Source organism: Malaclemys terrapin, chromosome 7 (assembly GCF_027887155.1).
Source record: "Malaclemys terrapin pileata isolate rMalTer1 chromosome 7, rMalTer1.hap1, whole genome shotgun sequence".
Lineage (NCBI taxonomy): Eukaryota > Metazoa > Chordata > Testudines > Emydidae > Malaclemys > Malaclemys terrapin.
The window spans coordinates 57956666-57976122 of record NC_071511.1 but is presented as its reverse complement, the minus strand read 5'-3'; the positions used below and the strand labels follow the sequence as shown (position 1 = coordinate 57976122).

The following is a 19457-nucleotide window of genomic DNA, read 5'->3' as shown; positions in this document are numbered from 1 at the left end:
ATACAACCAGTCAAGGAGACTGCATGCCATAGAGCCGAGTCAGTCTATTATCTGCCATGGCTTTGTAGCAAGTCTGAAGAAAAGTGTTCATCTCATTTTGCCTGGATTCAATTTAAAACAACAAAGGCTAGGTAACCTTCTAGATGTCAGTAAATCAGATGCAGTCCTTCCAATAGTAATTTGAGGTCAATGCCTTTTCATTGCCTACATACAAGAGTTATTGTAAGCTATCTAGATATCATCTAGCGAGCGCTCTTCCATTTCCAGGCCTTTCAAGCTTTCCTCCTAAGTGTAACTTCAAGTGTTGATGGTGTGTCACACTGGTAAATCCAACAGTGGCCTAACAGTCACTCCCATAGTGGACAACCAGAAGGAACAGAACATGCTGGCAGGCAAACTTCTACCATGCTCATAGGCAGAATTAGGAGAGTCATATAAAGAAGATCATTTTGATGGGAGCTCAGATTTCTTGACACCTGTTAAGAAAAGTGGTCTGCTTTACCAAATAAGTTAAGCATATACTGCCTAGAATTCATAGCAAGAGGCCATGCCATTTGAATTCTATTCCCCCCAACTCTTCAGAACAGACTTGCTTTCTATTAGTAGCACATGGTAGGGCTCAGCTAACCCATTAAGGAGACACAGTAACAAGCTGAACCAAGAAAAAACCCACCAAGGCCTTGTCTACACTAGGAACATTTTACAGTGTTAAAAAATATGGTGCTTAAAATGCAGACAGGCAAGTCTACAGTAGGCCTCCCAAGGGTGGTAAACTTGTGGAAACAAGCTGAACCGATGTTAAGGCCGATGGGTAACAGCAGGAATGCAGATTCAACACAAAGAATCCCTAAAAAAATGCTAACAGGTTCCAGTTACTGAAAATCCAATTTCTGTCATTCCCAGCACTCCAAGAGAAAATTCTCACCCTCCAAGGTATTTACAGGACACTACTCACTAATATCTACAAAAAGAAGAACAGGAGTACTTGTGGCACCTTAGAGACTAACAAATTTATTAGAGCATAAGCTTTCGTGGACTACAGCCCACTTCTTCGGATGCATATAGAATGGAACATATATTGAGGAGATATATATACACACATACAGAGAGCATAAACAGGTGGGAGTTGTCTTACCAACTCTGAGAGGCCAATTAATTAAGAGAAAAAAAACTTTTGAAGTGATAATCAAGCTAGCCCAGTACAGACAGTTTGATAATAAGTGTGAGAGTACTTACAAGGGGAGATAGAGTCAATGTTTGTAATGGCTCAGCCATTCCCAGTCCTTATTCAAACCGGAGTTGATTGTGTCTAGTTTGCATATCAATTCTAGCTCAGCAGTCTCTCTTTGGAGTCTGTTTTTGAAGTTTTTCTGTTGTAATATAGCCACCCGCAGGTCTGTCACTGAATGACCAGACAGGTTAAAGTGTTCTCCCACTGGTTTTTGAGTATTTTGATTCCTGATGTCAGATTTGTGTCCATTAATTCTTTTGCGTAGAGACTGTCCGGTTTGGCCAATGTACATGGCAGAGGGGCATTGCTGGCACATGATGGCATATATCACATTGGTAGATGTGCAGGTGAACGAGCCCCTGATGGTATGGCTGATGTGATTAGGTCCTATGATGATGTCACTTGAATAGATATGTGGACAGAGTTGGCATCGGAGACCTACAACAAGACAGGCCCAACAAAGAAAATAACAGAACACCACTAGCTGTCACCTTCAGCCCCCAGCTAAAACCTCTCCAGTGCATCATCAGAGATCTACAACCTATCCTGAAAGATGATCCTTTACTCTCACAGATCTTGGGAGACAGACCTGTCCTCGCTTACAGACAACCCCCCAACCTAAAGCAAATACTCACCAGCAACCACACATCACTGAACAAAACCACTAACCCAGGAACCTATCCTTGTAACAAACCCCGATGCCAACTCGGTCCAGAGCGAGTGGACTCCCTGAGGGGGCCCCCGGCAAGAGGCAGACGTGCTAAGGCTCAGAGAGGTGTGGCTCCAGGAGGTGGTGGGGCCTGACCCCGGGAGAGAGTGGACCCTTGAGAAGGGCTGTTGCACTGAAAGGGGCACCCCCCCACGGACCGCAAGGCACCAAGAGTGGGCACGATCTGTGAGTCCGTGACACCTTACAAGAGACCTTTTGCATGAAGCATATTCCAGTTACATTATATTCACTTATTATCATGTTTTTAACAAACCATATAGACTGCACAACGTCACAGGCCACATCTGGGTATGGAAATTGTATGGTGGGTCATGAATGCTCACGAAATTGGGGGTTGGGGTGCAGGAAGGGGTAAGGGTTCCAGCTGGGGGTGTGGGCTCTGGGGTGGAGCCAGAAATGAGAAGTTCAGGGTTCAGGAGAGGACTTCGGGCTGGGGCAGCAGGTTGGGGTGGGAGGGGCATAGGGGCTCCAGCTGGGGGTGCGGGCTCTGGAGCTGGGGGGGGTGGGCAGGAGGATGCTCCAGGCAGGGACCGAGGGGTTCAGCGAGGGGAATCAGAGCTGGGGGTTGGGGCACAGGAGGGTGTCAGGGGTGCAGGCTCCAGGCAGCGCTTACCTCAAGCAGCTCCCCGAAGCAGCAGCATGTCTCCCCCTCTGGCTCCTATGCAGAGACGCAGCCAAGTGGCTCTGAGAGCTGCCCCGTCCATAGGTGCTGCCCCTGTAGCTCCCATTGGCTGCAGTTCTTGGACAATGGGAGCCGCAGGGGGCAGCGCTTGGGATGGGGGCAACGTGCGGAGCCCCCTGGCTGCCCCTATGAGTAGAAACCTGAGGGGGGACATGCCGCTACTTCCCGGAGCCGTGCGGAGCCATGGCACACGTGGAGCGGGCCAAGCCACGGACACTGCTCCCCAGCGGGAGCTCGAGGACCTGCCCACGCCTGGTATAAAACACCAACATAGGGATCTTTGGCAAATCTCTGGTCACAGTCAGCACTCTTTTACATAGCCTGTCCTTCTCCAGCTCACGAATTTGTCCTGATTCAAAGCTGGCTTGCATGGTTTGTATTTCCCCAAACTCTTTAGCTGGAAGCAGAACTTATTTTATTCTGAGTCATCAGAACTTCTTGCACTTCTTTCGCAACTGTATACATCTTGTAAGAGGTTCATTCTGTAACTTGGACAACTAAACAAATTTCTGACATTAAATTCAGAGTTTGAGGCCTATTAGAAAAACCTCAAGTGAGGTTAGAAAACCAGCCCCCAAAAAGACATTACTTGGAAGCTGTTCCATCAGTAATTTCAGCAACAAGAGTCTTCAAAACCAACAAATACTCACTGGATTACAGATAAGCCAGCTAAACAGCTGTCATCCTGTTGCACTGCACTCTTATCTACACTACTGCGTAGGGTCGAGCTAAGATACGCGAATAGCATAGCTGAAGTCGACGTACTTAGATCTACTTACTGCGGTGTCTTCATTGCAGTAAGTCGACAGCTGATGCTCTCCCATCGACTCCGCTTGCGCTTCTCGTTCTGGTGGAGTACCGGAGTCGAGGGGAGAGTGCTCAGCGGTCGATTTATCATGTCTATATACTAGACACGATAAATTGACCCCCATTGAATCGACCACTGTGCACCGATCCGGTGGGTAGTGTAGACAAGCCCTATGTAACTGTGCTGTTTGGCCAGGAACATTACTCAATGATCTAATTTTGAATGCTAACATCAGCAGCTGAAAAGCCATTGGTAGCAAGAAAAGTCAGCTACAACTGCTCTTAAAAAGCCTGCTAAGAGTTGTAAGGAGAGTGTAATAATGGCTGTTTTGATTGACTTCACATGGTGCTTTCAAAGCAGCACCTCTTGCAGTGTATGAATTTAATAGTTCACATGCCACAACCACTCCTGTACTGCCATGCTCATCAGGACTTATACCTCAAAATACTCCTCCCCAAAACTTGTTCTGAATTTTTAAACTTACTTTTGTAGCATTTGTTTTTTCTGTGCTAGTGATTTTGTCTACATATGTAAAAGGAGAAAAGCCCTGCTGCTGGTGCACAACGTTCCACCAGGAGAAAATACTGCCACACTAGTTAAGTGGGGCTCAGGTTTCAACAGGTACATGAGAAACAAAATAAAGTAGGATGGTTGAAGCAAGAACCCCAGATGATGCTTGGCCAGACAAGATAAAGAGTCCTAGTCTGAAAGCAGCATGCCAAGTTCTTTAAAGCCTGTGTATTCCTCATGATGTTTACATAACACAACTGACAGACACCAGTACTCTTAGAGTACAAGCAGAGAAACAAGAGAAAGGGGTTGAAATTCTAGAAGGAGGCAGAGGAATAATTTCATAACAGAAATCCTACTGAATTATCTTATTGTCTCTGTAATTATCCAAGAATAAGATTTCTACCAGTCACAACCCAGAAAATAAGCTATCAGCTCATGAATCACATTTAAACTATCCTGCATGGGCCAGTGGTTAAAGCAAAGAACTGGAGATCTGGGGTCTAAGAGCCGAGGAACAAGATAACATACTGTCATTTCGTCATTGCTCTGCCATCTGCATGATTGACTATCACCTCAAATGTGAGAACAGAGATTGATCATCACTTCAAACATGAGAACAGCATGATGAACCAAACCCTATAAACTTGTATGAGGATAAATCCCTATAAAAACAGACCCTGACGACTAAGGACTTTGGGTCTGATTCTGCAAACCAACCTCCAGGAGCATCAGATGCACATCTGACAAGGCCCTGCTCCACCCTCGTGTCCAGGCCACCTGGCCAGTGACTTGACACGAACAACTCCTAAGCTGGTAACTATAACTGATTGCTTACTCGGATTCTTTCTGTATTTGCAATAAATACGGCATATTGCCTTATTCCCTTTAACAAGATCTTGCTGGTTTTTATTTTATTGGTATAACATTTGAAGGGGACTCCTCTGCACACCGCTTGGGGGTCGAGGCACCAGCGAAGGGATGTGAGGACCTGCCGTGCACCATGACCACTGAATTAAAGTAGTCGCGCCCCAGGCTGTAGGCCGAGGCAAGCCACATCTGCAACGGTCTGAGCCGGAGTCTGGCGTGCCAGCTCACGTAAGTGCAAGACACCACATGGCCGAGGAAACTCATGCATCCCCTTGCTGTTGAGGTTGGGAATTGCAGGAGACTTTGAATGTTGTCCGTAATGGCTCGGAATCGGGACTCCAGCAGAAGGGCCCGCGCCTGGACACAGTCTAACACTGCCCCAATGAATTCTATTCTCTAGGTTGGTTCCAGGGTCGACTTCCCCACGTTGAGGAGGAGACCCAACTGCTCAAACATGAACCTGACCAAGCAGAGTTGGGACTGCACCTGTGCCCTGGTGCGGCCCCTGAGCAGCTAATCGTCGAGGTAGGGGTATACCTGCACCTGCTGTTGACGGAGGAAGGCAGCCACAACCGACATGCACTTGGTGAACACTCGGGGGTCCGTTGAGAGGCCGAATGGAAAGGCAGTGAATTGGTAATGTTTGTGGTTGACCATGAAGCACAGGAAGCGCCTGTGCACTGGACGAATCACTATGTGAAAGTACACGTCTAGAGATGGAATAATGGTGGCTAGGGAGACCATATGGAACTTCAACTTTACCATGAATTTGTTGAGCCCACGCAGGTCCAGGATGGGTCTGAGACCCCCCCGCCTCCCCCCCCCCCCCCCGCCTTGGCCATTAGGAAGTATCAGGAGTAGAATCCCTTGCCCCGTAGCTCCAAAGGAACCTCCTCCACCGCTCCCATGGCGAGGAGCGTCCGCACCTCCTGGATAAGGAGTTGCTCATGAGAGGGGTCCCTGAAGAGGGATGGGGAAGGCATGGGTGAGTGGGAGGGAGAATAGGAGCAGAACTGGAGAGAGTATCCCACTTCCACAGTGCAGAGGAACCAAAAGTGCAGGGTTATTTGGGACCAGGCATGGTAGAAGTGGGACAAACAATTCAAAAAGGGTGGGGAAGGATCCGGGTGTGAGTCTGGGGTGCTGTCCTCGGGCGTCCCTTCAAAAGGCCTGCTTGGAACCCAACGATGGTTTGGTCGGGCCTTGTCCTTATCCGGACGGGGGGGTTGGAAGACTTCCTTCTGCCATTCCTTCCCCTCTGCCTCTAAAAGTCCTGCCTCGGCCAAGGAGGATAGGAGCGCTGCAGCAGCTGTTGGGGTTTGAAGTGCTTCCGTTAGGTTGCTGGGGTGTGCATAACCAAGGACTTCATAGTCACCCTTGAGTCCTTTAGGCTATGCAGCCGAGAGTCAGTCTGCTCCACGAACAGGCCTGCCCCATCAAAGGTCCTGCATTGTCCGCTGAACCTCAGGCGGTAGGCCCGAGGCTTGCAACCAAGAGGTGTGCCTCATGACAATACCTGAGGACAAGGTACGCGCCACCGAGTCCGCAGTGTCCAGTGAGACCTGTAAAGAGGTCCGTGCCACCACCTTGCCCTCCTCTACTATAGCCCCAAACTCCTTTCTGGATTCAGGTGGCACAAGCTCCTTGAACTTGAGCATCAAGTTCTAGGAGTTGAAGTTATATCAGCTCAGGATTGCCTTCTGGTTGGCAATCCTGAGCTGGAGCACCCCCAGTAGAGTATACCTTGTGGCCAAATAAGTCCAGGCACTTGGCCTCCTTGGATTTACACACTGGGGCCTGCTGCCCCCCACCCCCCCATTTACAGCCACAACCACCAGTGAGCAGAGCTGCGGGTGCGTAAAAAGGTATTCGTACCCCTATGAGTGCACAAAATACTTCCTCTTGACCCCTTTGGCTGTAGGGAGGATGGAGGCCAGAGTCTGCTAGACAGTCTTAGCACTGGCCTGTATAGTTTTGATGAGGGGCAGAGCCACCCTTGAAGGACCTTCTGGGGCCAGAATATCTACCATCAGGTCCCCTGAGTCTACCACCTCCTCAGCCTGCAGGCTCATGTCACATGTCACCCTGCGCAGAAGGTCCTGGTGGGCGTGGCTGTCTATGGGCAGCCCAGAGACAGAAGTGCCTGTGACGGCCTCATCCAGGGAGGATGACTAAAAGGCCAATAGGGGAACCAGGTCCTCCCGACCCTACTGCTCATCAGGAGCCTGATGACCTGCTTTGCTGTTCGCCTCCGGCTCAGAGACCGGAGTTGGTTCCGAGGGGAAGCAGGGGCACGGCATCTCCTCAGCACCCCTAAGGGTGGGCTGACTGGCTTAGGCCTCTGGCACCCTCATTCCAAAAATGGCCAATCGGGAGCCTTTAGAATGGGCACCCTGGGCCTGGTGGTACACCACTGGGGTCCAGAATGGCCACTGAGCTGGTCCCTGCCACTGCGCAGGCCATGGCTCTGCCCCCACCTCAGAGCATCCATGGCCTGACCGGTCCCACTCCAAGTACCTAGACCCCGCCTCCGAGCCCAAGGAACAGGATCGTGACCGCAAGGGCCAGAGAGGTGCCAAGCAAAGCTGAGCTGGGGAGCAGAGCCATGACCTGGAGCTACGCGGGGTCGTCAAGTGGCGCCAGGACCAGTGCCAGGTCCGGGACCCGCTCCGCAAAGGTGACAGATGTGCGTATTGGTGTCGTGATTGGGAGCACTGGCACGATCTGGAACGGTGCCGCGAGTTCGACTGGCGCTGGGACTCAATCAATGGTACTGACGGCCAGATTATTGCTGGTTTGCCTTGAGACGTACCACAACATATGGCACCAAGAGGCTTGGTGTGAATCATAGGCGACCTCGGCGCTGTCATGGCGATGAGGTCCCTTGTGGCTGCAAAGGTGTCCGGAGTGGACAGTAGCTGTACCTCCTTAATGCTGTGGGTTGGGGAGTGCAACAGCACTGGACTCGATGCCCCCCCGCCCCCCGGGGACAAAGTCGACAGTGCTGCTTCCACAGGCTTTGGCACTGGGTGCTCCTCTCGAGGACGTGCCCCATTGACCGGCACCAGGGGGGTGAGCCTCTGTGACGGAGAGCCACTCCTCCCTTGCTTCTGCGCCAGGGAGTGGGAGTGGTGCCAGGTCGATCCCGCCGATTTCGGCGCGAGGGAGCAGCGGTGCTGTGGGTCTCTACCAGAGTCCCTCTGCAGTGCCGCTTCCACCACTGCCACCGGGGCGCTACGCACCGAAGAACTCTGTGTCGGGTCCTGCCACGCCGAAGGAGGTTGAGGTCTACGTGCCGCCTCCATAAGGAGCTGCTCAAGGCAAGAGTCTCGCTTCTTTTTGGTTCTAGGGCAAAACCCTTTGCAAATCCTGCACCTATCGGCTTGATGAACCTCCCCCAGACATTTCAGACAGTTCCAATGACCGTCACGAGTGGTAAGAAAGAACTGAGGGGGTGCCAGGTCGGCAGGGTCATATATTAAGTGCAATGAAAGTGCCACTCCAAGAGGCTCCATAGCCGACCCGACAGGAGCTACTAGGGGAAAAAACTTTCCCATGACTGTGCACACAGCATGTGCACACCTAATTGGAATCGATATAAGCAATCACTCAAAGAAGAACTTTCAAACTTCCAACAAGAACATTTTTACTTATGTTTTAGTTAATGAAGGATTTTCTCAATAGAACATAAGAATTGCATTAGCTGTATTGGAGGACTGTTGCAAGTAATTTAATCATAACCACCCACCCAAGAAGTTTACTGCGTCACATATTGCGCTGTCATTAATCTCTCTTAAATTTCCTATCAGATAGGCACTAAACATACATGAAAAGCTTTGAGTTACACTAGAAATAGCTAATAACCAGAGTAGCAGTTGAGCAAATATTAATGCTTTATTAGAGAAATGTTTAAGTGCTCAGAAAAATACACATTTTAAGCTTTCACTCCTGAGGCTAGTAATCGTGACCACATCCACCTGAGGGAGAGCTGAGCAGTATCATGCAGGATATTGACTATCAAAAGGGATCCTGGCTAGTGGCTTGGTCTTTTTATTGTTATTAAACTACAGTCACATACATCCCTTCTGGGAAGGGGCAGAAAACTTTGTCTTGTGACTCGGACAGAAAATAATTCACCTGAACACAAGGTTTATGTGAAACTTAACACTTTTTCCTTGAGCTTACATCCAGTTCCATAAGATTGTCTTTTTCTTTTTTTTCAGGGAGGGGTTTGGGGGGGGAGGGGACGGGGAGAGAACGACAAAGACAACCATGGAATCCTCCAGGGAAAAAGCCATTTTATCCCCAAGATCTTCTGGGAGTATAAGCAGACCCTAAGAAGATACAGGGAAGAGCCCCACCTAGCATTAGAAAACCTGAGGAATGAAAAACCCCTCTATTCTAGTTGTTTTCTGCTGCTGTAGTCTGGTCCAAAGAGCTCCTGATGGGCTAAACACAGTTTGCCTGAGCAGATGTGCCATAATTATGTTCTTAATTCAAAAGTTAAGCACGTTTTAAATTAGAGTTTACATCAACTCAACTCTGATCCTCTGCACTAGTTCTCAGCTAGGGAAGTTCTGTAAACTAGACTCTTTGTGCTTCAAAGTGGCAATAAAAAGTTAGAAATGTTCCAAAAAAAGTCTATTGTTAGGGGGTCATGTCTCAAATTTTCTGTCCAATTTGTTTCAAATTTGGTAGGGGGGAAAAAACCTGACATGGCCACAAGCCTAGCCTGGTAATTTTGAACCAATATGACTCTTTGTGGATCTTGGGAGGAAGAGCTGCCAAAAATCTAGTTTATAATAGAAACTCAGTTGCTCTTCTAAGTACAGAGCATAGCTACTTCAACTCCATAATAAGACCTGTGAAATTAGGTTGACTGGTATAACCAGCAGGAGAGAAGCTCTCATTCAACTAATTGCGCTGAGCCCTTGTTTCTGTCACTTTAGACTGATCTGAGGTTTCCTACTCCCTCAACCAAGGTCCACCTTGTACTTCCTCCTCTCTATAATCAGACTATGAGAGCTGAAGTACCTATGTAAACATGCAGAATTTGACCAAATTAAAAGATGGAAATCTGCATTGGCAGAAAAACTTGGACACAAAACTTAGCAGGCAAAAAAGTTTGCCACTAGTGTACAAGCGGCATCTAAAACCTCTTCCCAGTAGGTATAAATAAGGTGGGGGGAAGGGGAGTTTCGAGGAAGGTTGAGATGTCACAGATGGACACCATTTGGTTAAGGAGAAGTGTTTTGATCCAAGATTAAAGCACAACTTCTAGACCAAATTAAGAATGTCCAACAAATCCCTGCTCAGAAGAGGGACTTCCAAGAGAGTCAAGACAGACTGCAGAAAGAACAGACTGATAATTTAGGCATCCCTGGTTTAGTGCCATTGACTCAAGAGGAGTCACACCAAGACACTGTCCTGCACAACTCCTACATTCTTAATACATGAAAATATTAGTGGAGAACAGGGGTCGGCAACGTTCGGCACGCGGCTCGCCAGGGTAAGCACTCTGGCGGGCCGGGCCAGTTTTATTTACCTGCTGACGCGGCAGGTTCGGCCGATCGCGGCACGCACTGGCCGTGGTTCGCTGTCCCGGGCCAATGGGGACGGTGGGAAACGGCGTGGGCGAGCGATATGCTGGCCGTGGCTTCTCGCCGCCCCCATTGGCCCGGGACGGCGAACCACGGCCAGTGCGTGCCGCGATCGGCCGAACCTGCCACGTCAGCAGGTAAATAAAACTGGCCCGGCCCGCCAGGGTGCTTACCCTGGCGAGCCACATGCCGAACGTTGCCAACCCCTGATGTAGAAGTTAAGGGAGATGCCTCATTTACACGTGAGTCTTAACAAAAAGCATGCAGAAATTCAGATCACTGACACTGAATCTTGCTTCATTTCTGGTCCTTGATTTGGACTGCTTACTATCCTTGACAAGGAGCAAGATAAATTTTTTGAAGAACAATCAAGAAGCAACTAAATTTAATTTATTTCACTTTACATACCCAAATACTGTATAAAGCCCCTTAACTACATTAGAGATAAAGTTAATTGCCATTGTGCTCTGAATTAGAAAACTCAGAGGCTATTAATACAAAGTTAAAGTGGTCTGAAAACTAAATGGCTTACTGAATCTGACTGGTGCAGGGCCAAGCCCCAGCGGTGTAGTGCCACACAGGAAGTTCTGGCCCTGTTAGGCACACAGCTCCTAATAACTTAGTTGCATGTGCATATCTAAGTGAAGCATTTAGCCCTTAAAATTCAGCATTAGCAAAGCTATATTTTTGGGAAGAAATTGCTAAAACAGCTTTTCATTGTTTTTAAGTATACTGAAACTCAACAACACAAGTCACTCACAAATGTTCCCTCAATAAAGTTATCAATCCTTCAACACCCTCTTTTTTATTCCTATTATTATTAAGCTACATCGATGCATGTTGGCTGTCAGTTTCCCGTAAGGAAGCTTAGTCAGTAAGTACAGTGACCTCATTAATCCTCTCAGCACAATACTCAGTCACTCAACGACTGACAAATATGATGTAAGTATTTAAGTTATAGCACATATAGCACTTACCCCATATTGGCAAGTCATCAATATACATCTGATACCAATAGTGATTTTTGATAGCATACACAAATGCATCTCTCTTTGCTTTGTCCAAGTCAATTTCACAGTATGTGGTCTGCATTACATCATCTGTAGAAATTAAAATAATATGTTAATGACATATTAATGATAGCTCTAACTAAAACACAAATTAAGCAGATGGGGGAAAGGGGAATGCATATTTCCAGAGCTTGAAAATTCTACTGGTTGTGCATCCTCTGGCAGGTAACGTGAGCAGCACACTTAAGAAAGTAAGCACTGAGGTACCTAAACAAATGTCCCTGCTTCTCCATTCTCCCCCAAACACAGAAATAACAAAAAAGTTTTAGATCATATTACTACTTTATCCACAAATAGATTAAGATATACTTGTTAATAGTTTCTTTATCTGAAGAGGTTAAGTGAGGTCTCATGAAGCAGCAGCAGCAAACTGACGTTAACAGTCATTCCCAAAGGCCATCTTGTGTTAGGAACATTTGCAGAGCCCATAAGCAATTTTAAAAGTGCATTAGTATATTTAATTGGTAATTTCAAATACAAGATAATAACTAACCCCACCTCTGTACTTCCAAGCTCAGTCATTAGTCACTCAGTCCCATTCAAATATCCCCATTGGCACTAGCAATATGGCTCACTTATAAAGAACATGTTTTTCAGCTATTTAGTAGTCTTCAAGAAAAGTAGAGAGAGGGAGCAAAGCAAATGGAAAGATAGACTTAACAGAGGACAAAAATGGGAAGGTGACAAAGAAGGTAGAAGACGACACACAGAAAAGGAAGTGAACCTGCCATTTCAAATTGGAAACTATATTAATTACTGAAAGTTCAATATAAAAATGTGGTTAACGGGCAAGTACTTTCAGTAGCTGCCATGTTATTGAGTAACATTTAATGCGACGTCTGGATTTCAAGCCTTGCATTTCTTTCTAAAGGGAGACAAGTTAAAAGCACATTTAAAAAAAAATGCTTATTCTGGTAGTAACACTTTAAATTATTAAAGCTAGAGTTCTAAAAACCTACTTCACAACATTCTAGTCTATTTTCATTATTCAATCTGAGTGAAATCATCAACAGTGAAAATAAGTTTTCAGGCCAGATGTTCTCAAACTATCATACTGTGGACACAAGCTAATGGAGATAAGCTCACAAATGAACTCCTCATCCAACTCTGGGCAGTGAGGCCACTTCACATTTCCAGCCTGAGATTCTAAGCTCTTTTGGGCAGGAATTGTCACTATTTGCACTATGCCTAGCACAATGAGACCTTGTCCTGAGTCCTCTAGATGCTACTGCAATATAAATATTGTATTTATGTTGTGAAGAGTTCTTGCTTACATAAAAAAGGTGTTAAGAAGTTAATCTATTTTCAGCTGCGCTAAAATAACCTGGTAGTTGGAAACAACCACTTCAATGCCATTCAACCAGTCAGCACTCTGCAAATGGCTACCAAGAGCTCTGGATGACAGACCACTTTGAGATCAGTTTTAGGCCATTTCACTATCAGGTTCTCATGTCTGGCACAATTTGATGCTGGCAGGGCACACACAACGTTCTGTTTGTTTTTTTAAACTGATCCCATTCAGTTCTCATTTTTAATTCACTGAAACATTTCTGTTGGTCCTTACCTTTCTGAAGGGTAATTTTAGGCCAAATTTGACCTCTGGATGTGTTTAACAATTGCTCAGAGATCAAAACAAAAGCATCTATTAGTAGAACATTATGATTCTTAAGTATAAAATGGTCAAGGAATGGCAACAACACAGCAAGTGAAATGATGTTTTATTTTGGAAAAATGTAATTCCCCCTCTTAGTGACAAATCCAAAGCTTAGGGACGCTAATTGCTTTTTCTAGTTAATGTCACGCTGACTAAAAACAGTGTTACGGCAAAACCCTGCCAACCAGAGACATTTTATGAATATGCTCCGGAAAAATATAAGCTCAACCTCAGCATGGGCAACTAATATCCATTGTTCAGCGACACCTTCAGATTCAAACACAATTCTGAACTCCCTGGCCTTTGTCTGCTTTAACACAAACCTTTAAATGTGTGAAAAGGTAAATGCCAGGAATCTGCAAGTCCATTACAATACTTGTACACACATTGACACAGTACTAGTTTTGTTTTTAATCAAATGATAAACATCTGAATACAGAAGTAAACTCAGACAATGCATAAGCAAGATTACTAAAGTATAGCCATGTAAATTGATGCATAATTGTCCTTTTTGACTCTGTTATTTAGTTGTATTTCAGAACCTAAGCACTAGGTGGTTGTGAAGAAAGACTTTGAAATGTTAATTAACAGAAACTAGCATAGCAAATCTCTGCCTCAGGGCTTGCCTGCACAGGGAGTTATTCCAGAATAGCTATCTAGCTTTAAATACACACCCTCTCTTTATCCGAATTAACTTTCAAGTGTAGACAAGCTCAGTCTGCAGAGTTTAAAAATACCTTCATCCATTTCTATGGGCTTTACTGTTTAAAGCATCATAGGCCTCAACTATTTCACTACTGATCATTTTAGCAGAAACAAGCCAATTTCTTACAAATTAAAACTTATCTGAAGCCAATTTAAGTTGCTCAAGTGCACATACCAATCACTTAAAAAAAAAAAAAAAAGGGCAGAAAAGCGCTAGCTACATCCTCACCCAAAACTTGCAGCTTATAACCATGATTCCACTTTCTCCACATTCTCACCCACACATCATGCACTCCTAGGTTGTGCATAGGCAGCTTGTGTGGACGTACCAGAGCTAGCTTGAGTATTGGAGCAGCAAAGTTGTGGCAGTGCAGTCTTCAAGCACAGGCTGCACAAGCTTGTCTGGAACCTGGGGTAACTATTTGGATGTCTAGCTCACACTAAAGCCTGCACTGCCACAACTTCACTGCTCCTGTACCCAAGATAGCTAGGTCAAAGGTATATCTACACGAGCTGCAATCACAACCCAATTGCAGTACAGACATACGCCTCCACCTTTCAGATGCACACACAACAATCACCTAGTATTGCCAATAAAGTGGAGTGGTTAGAAAAGGAACTTCTCTAGTTGTTTGGAACGTTGGTCTCTTTTGAAGTAAATGTTGGATGATTATGTTTACGGGTATCATGCTGAACAACTACATGGAAGTAGTTTGTAACAATTTGTGATTTTGAGAAGTTGCTCACTATACCTTCTAGGAATATTGCCATGAGTAAGTAGTGTTTTCCTTTTTTCTCCCCCCTCAATAGCTGATGCTTGTGGTTGGAGTTAAAGTAGCAAGTTTTGTGCCGAGATAAAGGGAGAGGCATGTGTATTTTGGATGGTGTATGCGAACAAGGCAACTTCTTCAATGAAATAACATTTCTTCAGCAAAAACAAGCATCACATTAAAAACTGAAGAATCTGGGAGTAGCATAAAAATGAATTTAATATTGAAATAAACAGAGGGCAGTGCAAAGCCAAAATTTGGGACTTCTGCCTCATTTAGATCTAATTCTGTTTCATTCAGGTTTTTATACCACATCCATTATTGAGGTTTCTTAGCGCCATCCATTATTGCATTTAGCATCCTAACTAACAGCTGTCACATCTTCCTGAAGTGCTGCATACGTGAAGCCTTTATTATACCTTTGGGTACCGATTCCTTGGTCTACAGGAAAAATTCTAAGTGATACATTAATGTACAATAAAGATGTGCTTAAAACAATTTTCATTTTTAAATTTGCAACTTTTTCTAATGAGTGTTGTACCTGTAATGACAAAAAAATCTTCTACAGTACAACTTAAAGTGCTGATACATATTCATTCACTAGAACTCAAGTGTAACAAATTGAGTCTGCCAATTCAAACACTTGTCATTTTGACATCAATTTCTTTATTGAAGTGTCACTATTAAAGATTTTGTTTATCAAAAAAATTTAAATAAATTGAACATCTAAAATCACTGTAAAAGGATAAGCTGATATTAATGCAATGTTTCCCAACTTTTTTAAATAAAGGTATTTATGTGGTGTTAGGTCCTTGTAATACATTCATTCTACATTGTCCAGAGTGGCCCATTCATGACAGATAAGAAATGCAGCTACACTATATATATATTAGCATTAGCAAACTTATAAGATATTTGTATAGACTTATAAGTGAAAAAACTGCTTTATATATGCAGTTTCATCATCTGTTAGAGAAAGCTGATTTGGTAAGAAGGCATTGGAAAGTATTTATGTGACGAGAGTAAAGGGGGTTGGATGAATTAAAAAGTTGCTAAATCCACTTTGGCTCCTCTGATATTAGCAACACTGGGAGCCTTAGTTTAGATGGGTCATTAGTGTTTTAACTACCATATCAACTGAACATGGTCTGAGAAGGATTACCGGAGAAATAGCATAGTTTTGAGTTTAAGGCACTGGACTGGGATTCAGGTGATGAGGGTTTAATTCCCAGCTCTGCCAAAAACGCTGTGTGGCCTTAGGCAAGTCACTTCACCTCTGTGCCTCACCTGTAATACAGGTTGCTCTCTTCCCCCATCCTATGGCTATTTACAATAAGCTCTTTGGGGCAGGGACTCTTACTACTCATTTATACAGCACCTAACAGAATCTGTCTCTGATCTCTAATACATTTAATAAATGGTTAATGCCAACATTTAAATTGCAATTTTTAGGCTTAAGCTTTGTCTAACTGGAGTTGCCCCAATTAGTCACAAGTGTAGCCATACAACTGCGCACACCTAATCTAGTTCAATCCTTGAGGGGGCCACTTAGGGAGCTGGGGCAAAATCCGTACTTGGTCCTGCTAGTGTAGGCAGGGGGCTGGACTTGATGACCTTTCAGGGTCCCTTCCAGCTCTATGAGATAGGCTTAACTCCATATATTTATTTATTTTATCCCAGTTTCAAGGAGGGGCAAGTTCCACTGACAATTAGCAGCGTTGCCCATCTCATTAGGGGTTTACGGCCATGACAAATCCCCAGTGCAGACAAAGCCTACGTTACAAACCCAGTGGGACAGGCCATGCATCCAAGGGCTATCTTTGGGTTGCCTGACCATTTAAAAACACTACACTGGTTTCATTGGCATAAGGGCTACTTTTAATTATTACTATTATTATGTTCAAAAGCTTAAATTCTGGGACACAATTTTGCAGCAAAGGGTGGATTATAGGGTAAATTCCACAGCATAACAAAATAATGAGCTCTGGTTATCCCTGTTCCATGATTAGTGCACTTAAGTTTGTTTGTATATCATGTCGGCACCTTTCACACGCAATGAGGTTTGATACAATTTCTCTCTTAACTCAATGAGAAACAAAGGGACAAATCCACAATCCAACTTAATTTGGCAGACTGAAAGATTTCTGCAAAAGTGATTTAGAGAGATACTAATAAGCAATCATTATTGAGCTGTTATAAAACATTGACGTTTCCCTTTAAACATACATTAGAAAGTCTGACCCGTTAACTCAGGATTTAGATCTGACCTCAAAATGCTTCAAGGAAATCAGTGTAGCCGGAGAAAAATGCTGCTTGAAAACTTCAGAGTTTCATTTAAGGACATTTACTTTGTATATTTTGACTTGTGATGTTGACAATGTGTGTTTTAACCGTTATAAAGCTTTAATTTTTTGAATCTCAACGTCAACTGTCATTAAATAACTATTGTCGGATCCCCTCCATCATTATTTGACACCCCCATAATTTCCTACAACTGTGAAAATGTAAATCAATAAAAAACCAACATTATCCATCAAAATTATACAAATATAAAAACTGAATTCTATACTATAAAAAGTAGTTTAGATTAATACAAATTTTTAAACAAGTACTAATACCAAAAGGCTAAAACTGAAGATAGCTGTCACAGGGTCTGCAATTCACATATACACTAGGAAACTTTGGCAGACTATTCTCATGAGTGCTACCACTGATTCATCTGTGGGAGTTCAAGTATAGACCAGGCTCCTGTGACTTCCAGCATTTTTACCACTGAGATAAGTCTGTAAAAGTGCTAGAATCGGCCACGATCTTGTCTACAAGAAGGGTCTTGGCTATGCTAAAACCAGTGGAAACTTTCTCCTTCCAACCTCCTCCCCACCCCACTCCACAAAAACCTCCCCACAGTTTAGACAAGACTCAAAGCTCAAACTCTGGGTTCCTGTTTTTGATCCAGTGCGGAAACATTATTATAAAAAAGTGAGATCTAGAGTCAATGAAAAGAATATGATCTGTATCATCTCCCTCTGCTGGATTATCTACTAAAGCAATGGGTTCTCAACTTTTTCCATACAGTGACCCCACACGACAAGAGAAAATGTTTTGGGACACTGCCCCCCATTTACCCTTAAAGGGGAGGCTAAAATCCAACTGGACCTGTTTCCAACCCCCCTGAAAACTCAGGGATTACAGATAAGCAGAATGAAAACAAAATAAACCTCTTTTCCAATACCACAGAAGTGTCAAAAATAGGAGAAAACCCAACAACCACAAGCAAACACTTCCAAAATTTTTTTTTAAATCTCGACTTTACCTGTTAGAAATAAACTAATGCTTCAGTCACTTAACACCTCAGAAAAACACCCAGCCTATAGATATTTTTCACATGAAGATCTAGATTCGGCACTCTATATACTAACCAATCTCTTATTTAAGTTTTGTAATCTTTCGTATCTGAATAAATCTTACTTTGGGTCGCAATTGGCTCAGACTGCCTGCAAGGATGTGTCCTGATATATCTAGGCATCTCTCATATCATTTGAGAATCGTTAGAGATGCTAAAAGAGGGACACTGATATAGGTGGAAGGCCAGACCTTTGGCATACGAAGAATTATATTTCTTTGTTTCTCAATGAAGAGAAAATATTTGTAAAAGGAAAGCCTACCTAAAGCTGGAGGAGGATATAATCTCAAATGTTCAAGGCTTGTGATGTCTGCACATCAAAGCAAGACAGTAATGGAAAGTAGGCTTAGCGACAGCTAGGAATCACTGAAAATATGACAGAACGCGGAGCTGGCAGAGTCAGCTCTAGGTTAGAGGAGTAAGGACTTCAGTAATATTTCATAGCATTTATAAACTAGCACTAAATGTAGCTATGGAAAGCATGGCTATTTTTAGTTCTCCTGTCTTCTCTTTCCAAGGGACACTGAGTACATGAAGAGAGACAAATAAACTAAGTCCTAAAAAGAACAGTTGCAAATAAATAAACAGGGTATAATTTTCCCCACTCTCTGTTAAAAAAAAAAAATGCAACAAATGAGAAAAACTGGAAAAGGAAATTTCAAAAACTTTTGGCAATATCCCTTGGTCATTAATGACCAGGCTTCCAGAGTCTAATGATACAAAACCACACTGTCCTGATCTGGACAACTCTTCCCCCCTCCACCCTCCAACCAAAGCCAAAGCAATCTCAAAGTAGAGAGAAAGCACATTATTTCCTTTCTGACTTCTTGTTAGCCTGGGGATGTTTGGTCTTTTCAAAACAGAACCAAAGGGACAGTTCTGAAAGGGGGATTCTGAGAAGTTGAATGTCGGACAGAATGGGGTGGATAAGTCACTGACTTAAGCATCTGCAATTGTGGTATTAGTAGGAAGAGTTTTAGTGTTAAAGACACCTGAGGGGGTGAAGTTCAGAAAAATCTAGCCATTTGTGCCAGGCTCATCCCCACAGCATCAGCACCTGCACACACCTTTAGAAAGGCAGCCATTTTAATTAGGATGAAAAACCCCATCCCATGATGAATAGAGAGATCAGAAAAACACAGAGTGAAGAAACTGGTCTAGAAACAGAGTGAGGAAACTGGAGGAACAGTTATTGAACGTGAGCTGTTCCTAGCTCAAAGAATGCTCTGAAAACCCCTATTTTCCAGTGTAAAGGATTTCAGATAGGCCATCACAACACTGACGAATCTGTATTAGAGGGAACTAGCCTTGTGAGAGTTTTCTTCACTCAAACATTTTCACATTTCTTCAGGAAAGAAATCTGTACATTTGGAGACTTACAATCACTGTCCACAAGTTGTTGCACCCCTTGCACATCTGGGAAA

The 19457-nt window shown here is 44.2% G+C and overlaps 1 protein-coding gene across 1 annotated transcript in view; it reads right to left on the bottom strand.

Annotated features, from left to right (window-relative positions):
• Positions 1-19457, bottom strand: part of TM9SF3 (transmembrane 9 superfamily member 3) — an 85821-nt gene that overhangs the window by 45474 nt on the left and 20890 nt on the right. The window contains exon 3 of the mRNA XM_054033436.1: positions 11409-11531. Within this exon, the coding sequence (XP_053889411.1) occupies positions 11409-11531 (123 nt within the window). The remainder of the gene's footprint in view (positions 1-11408; positions 11532-19457) is intronic.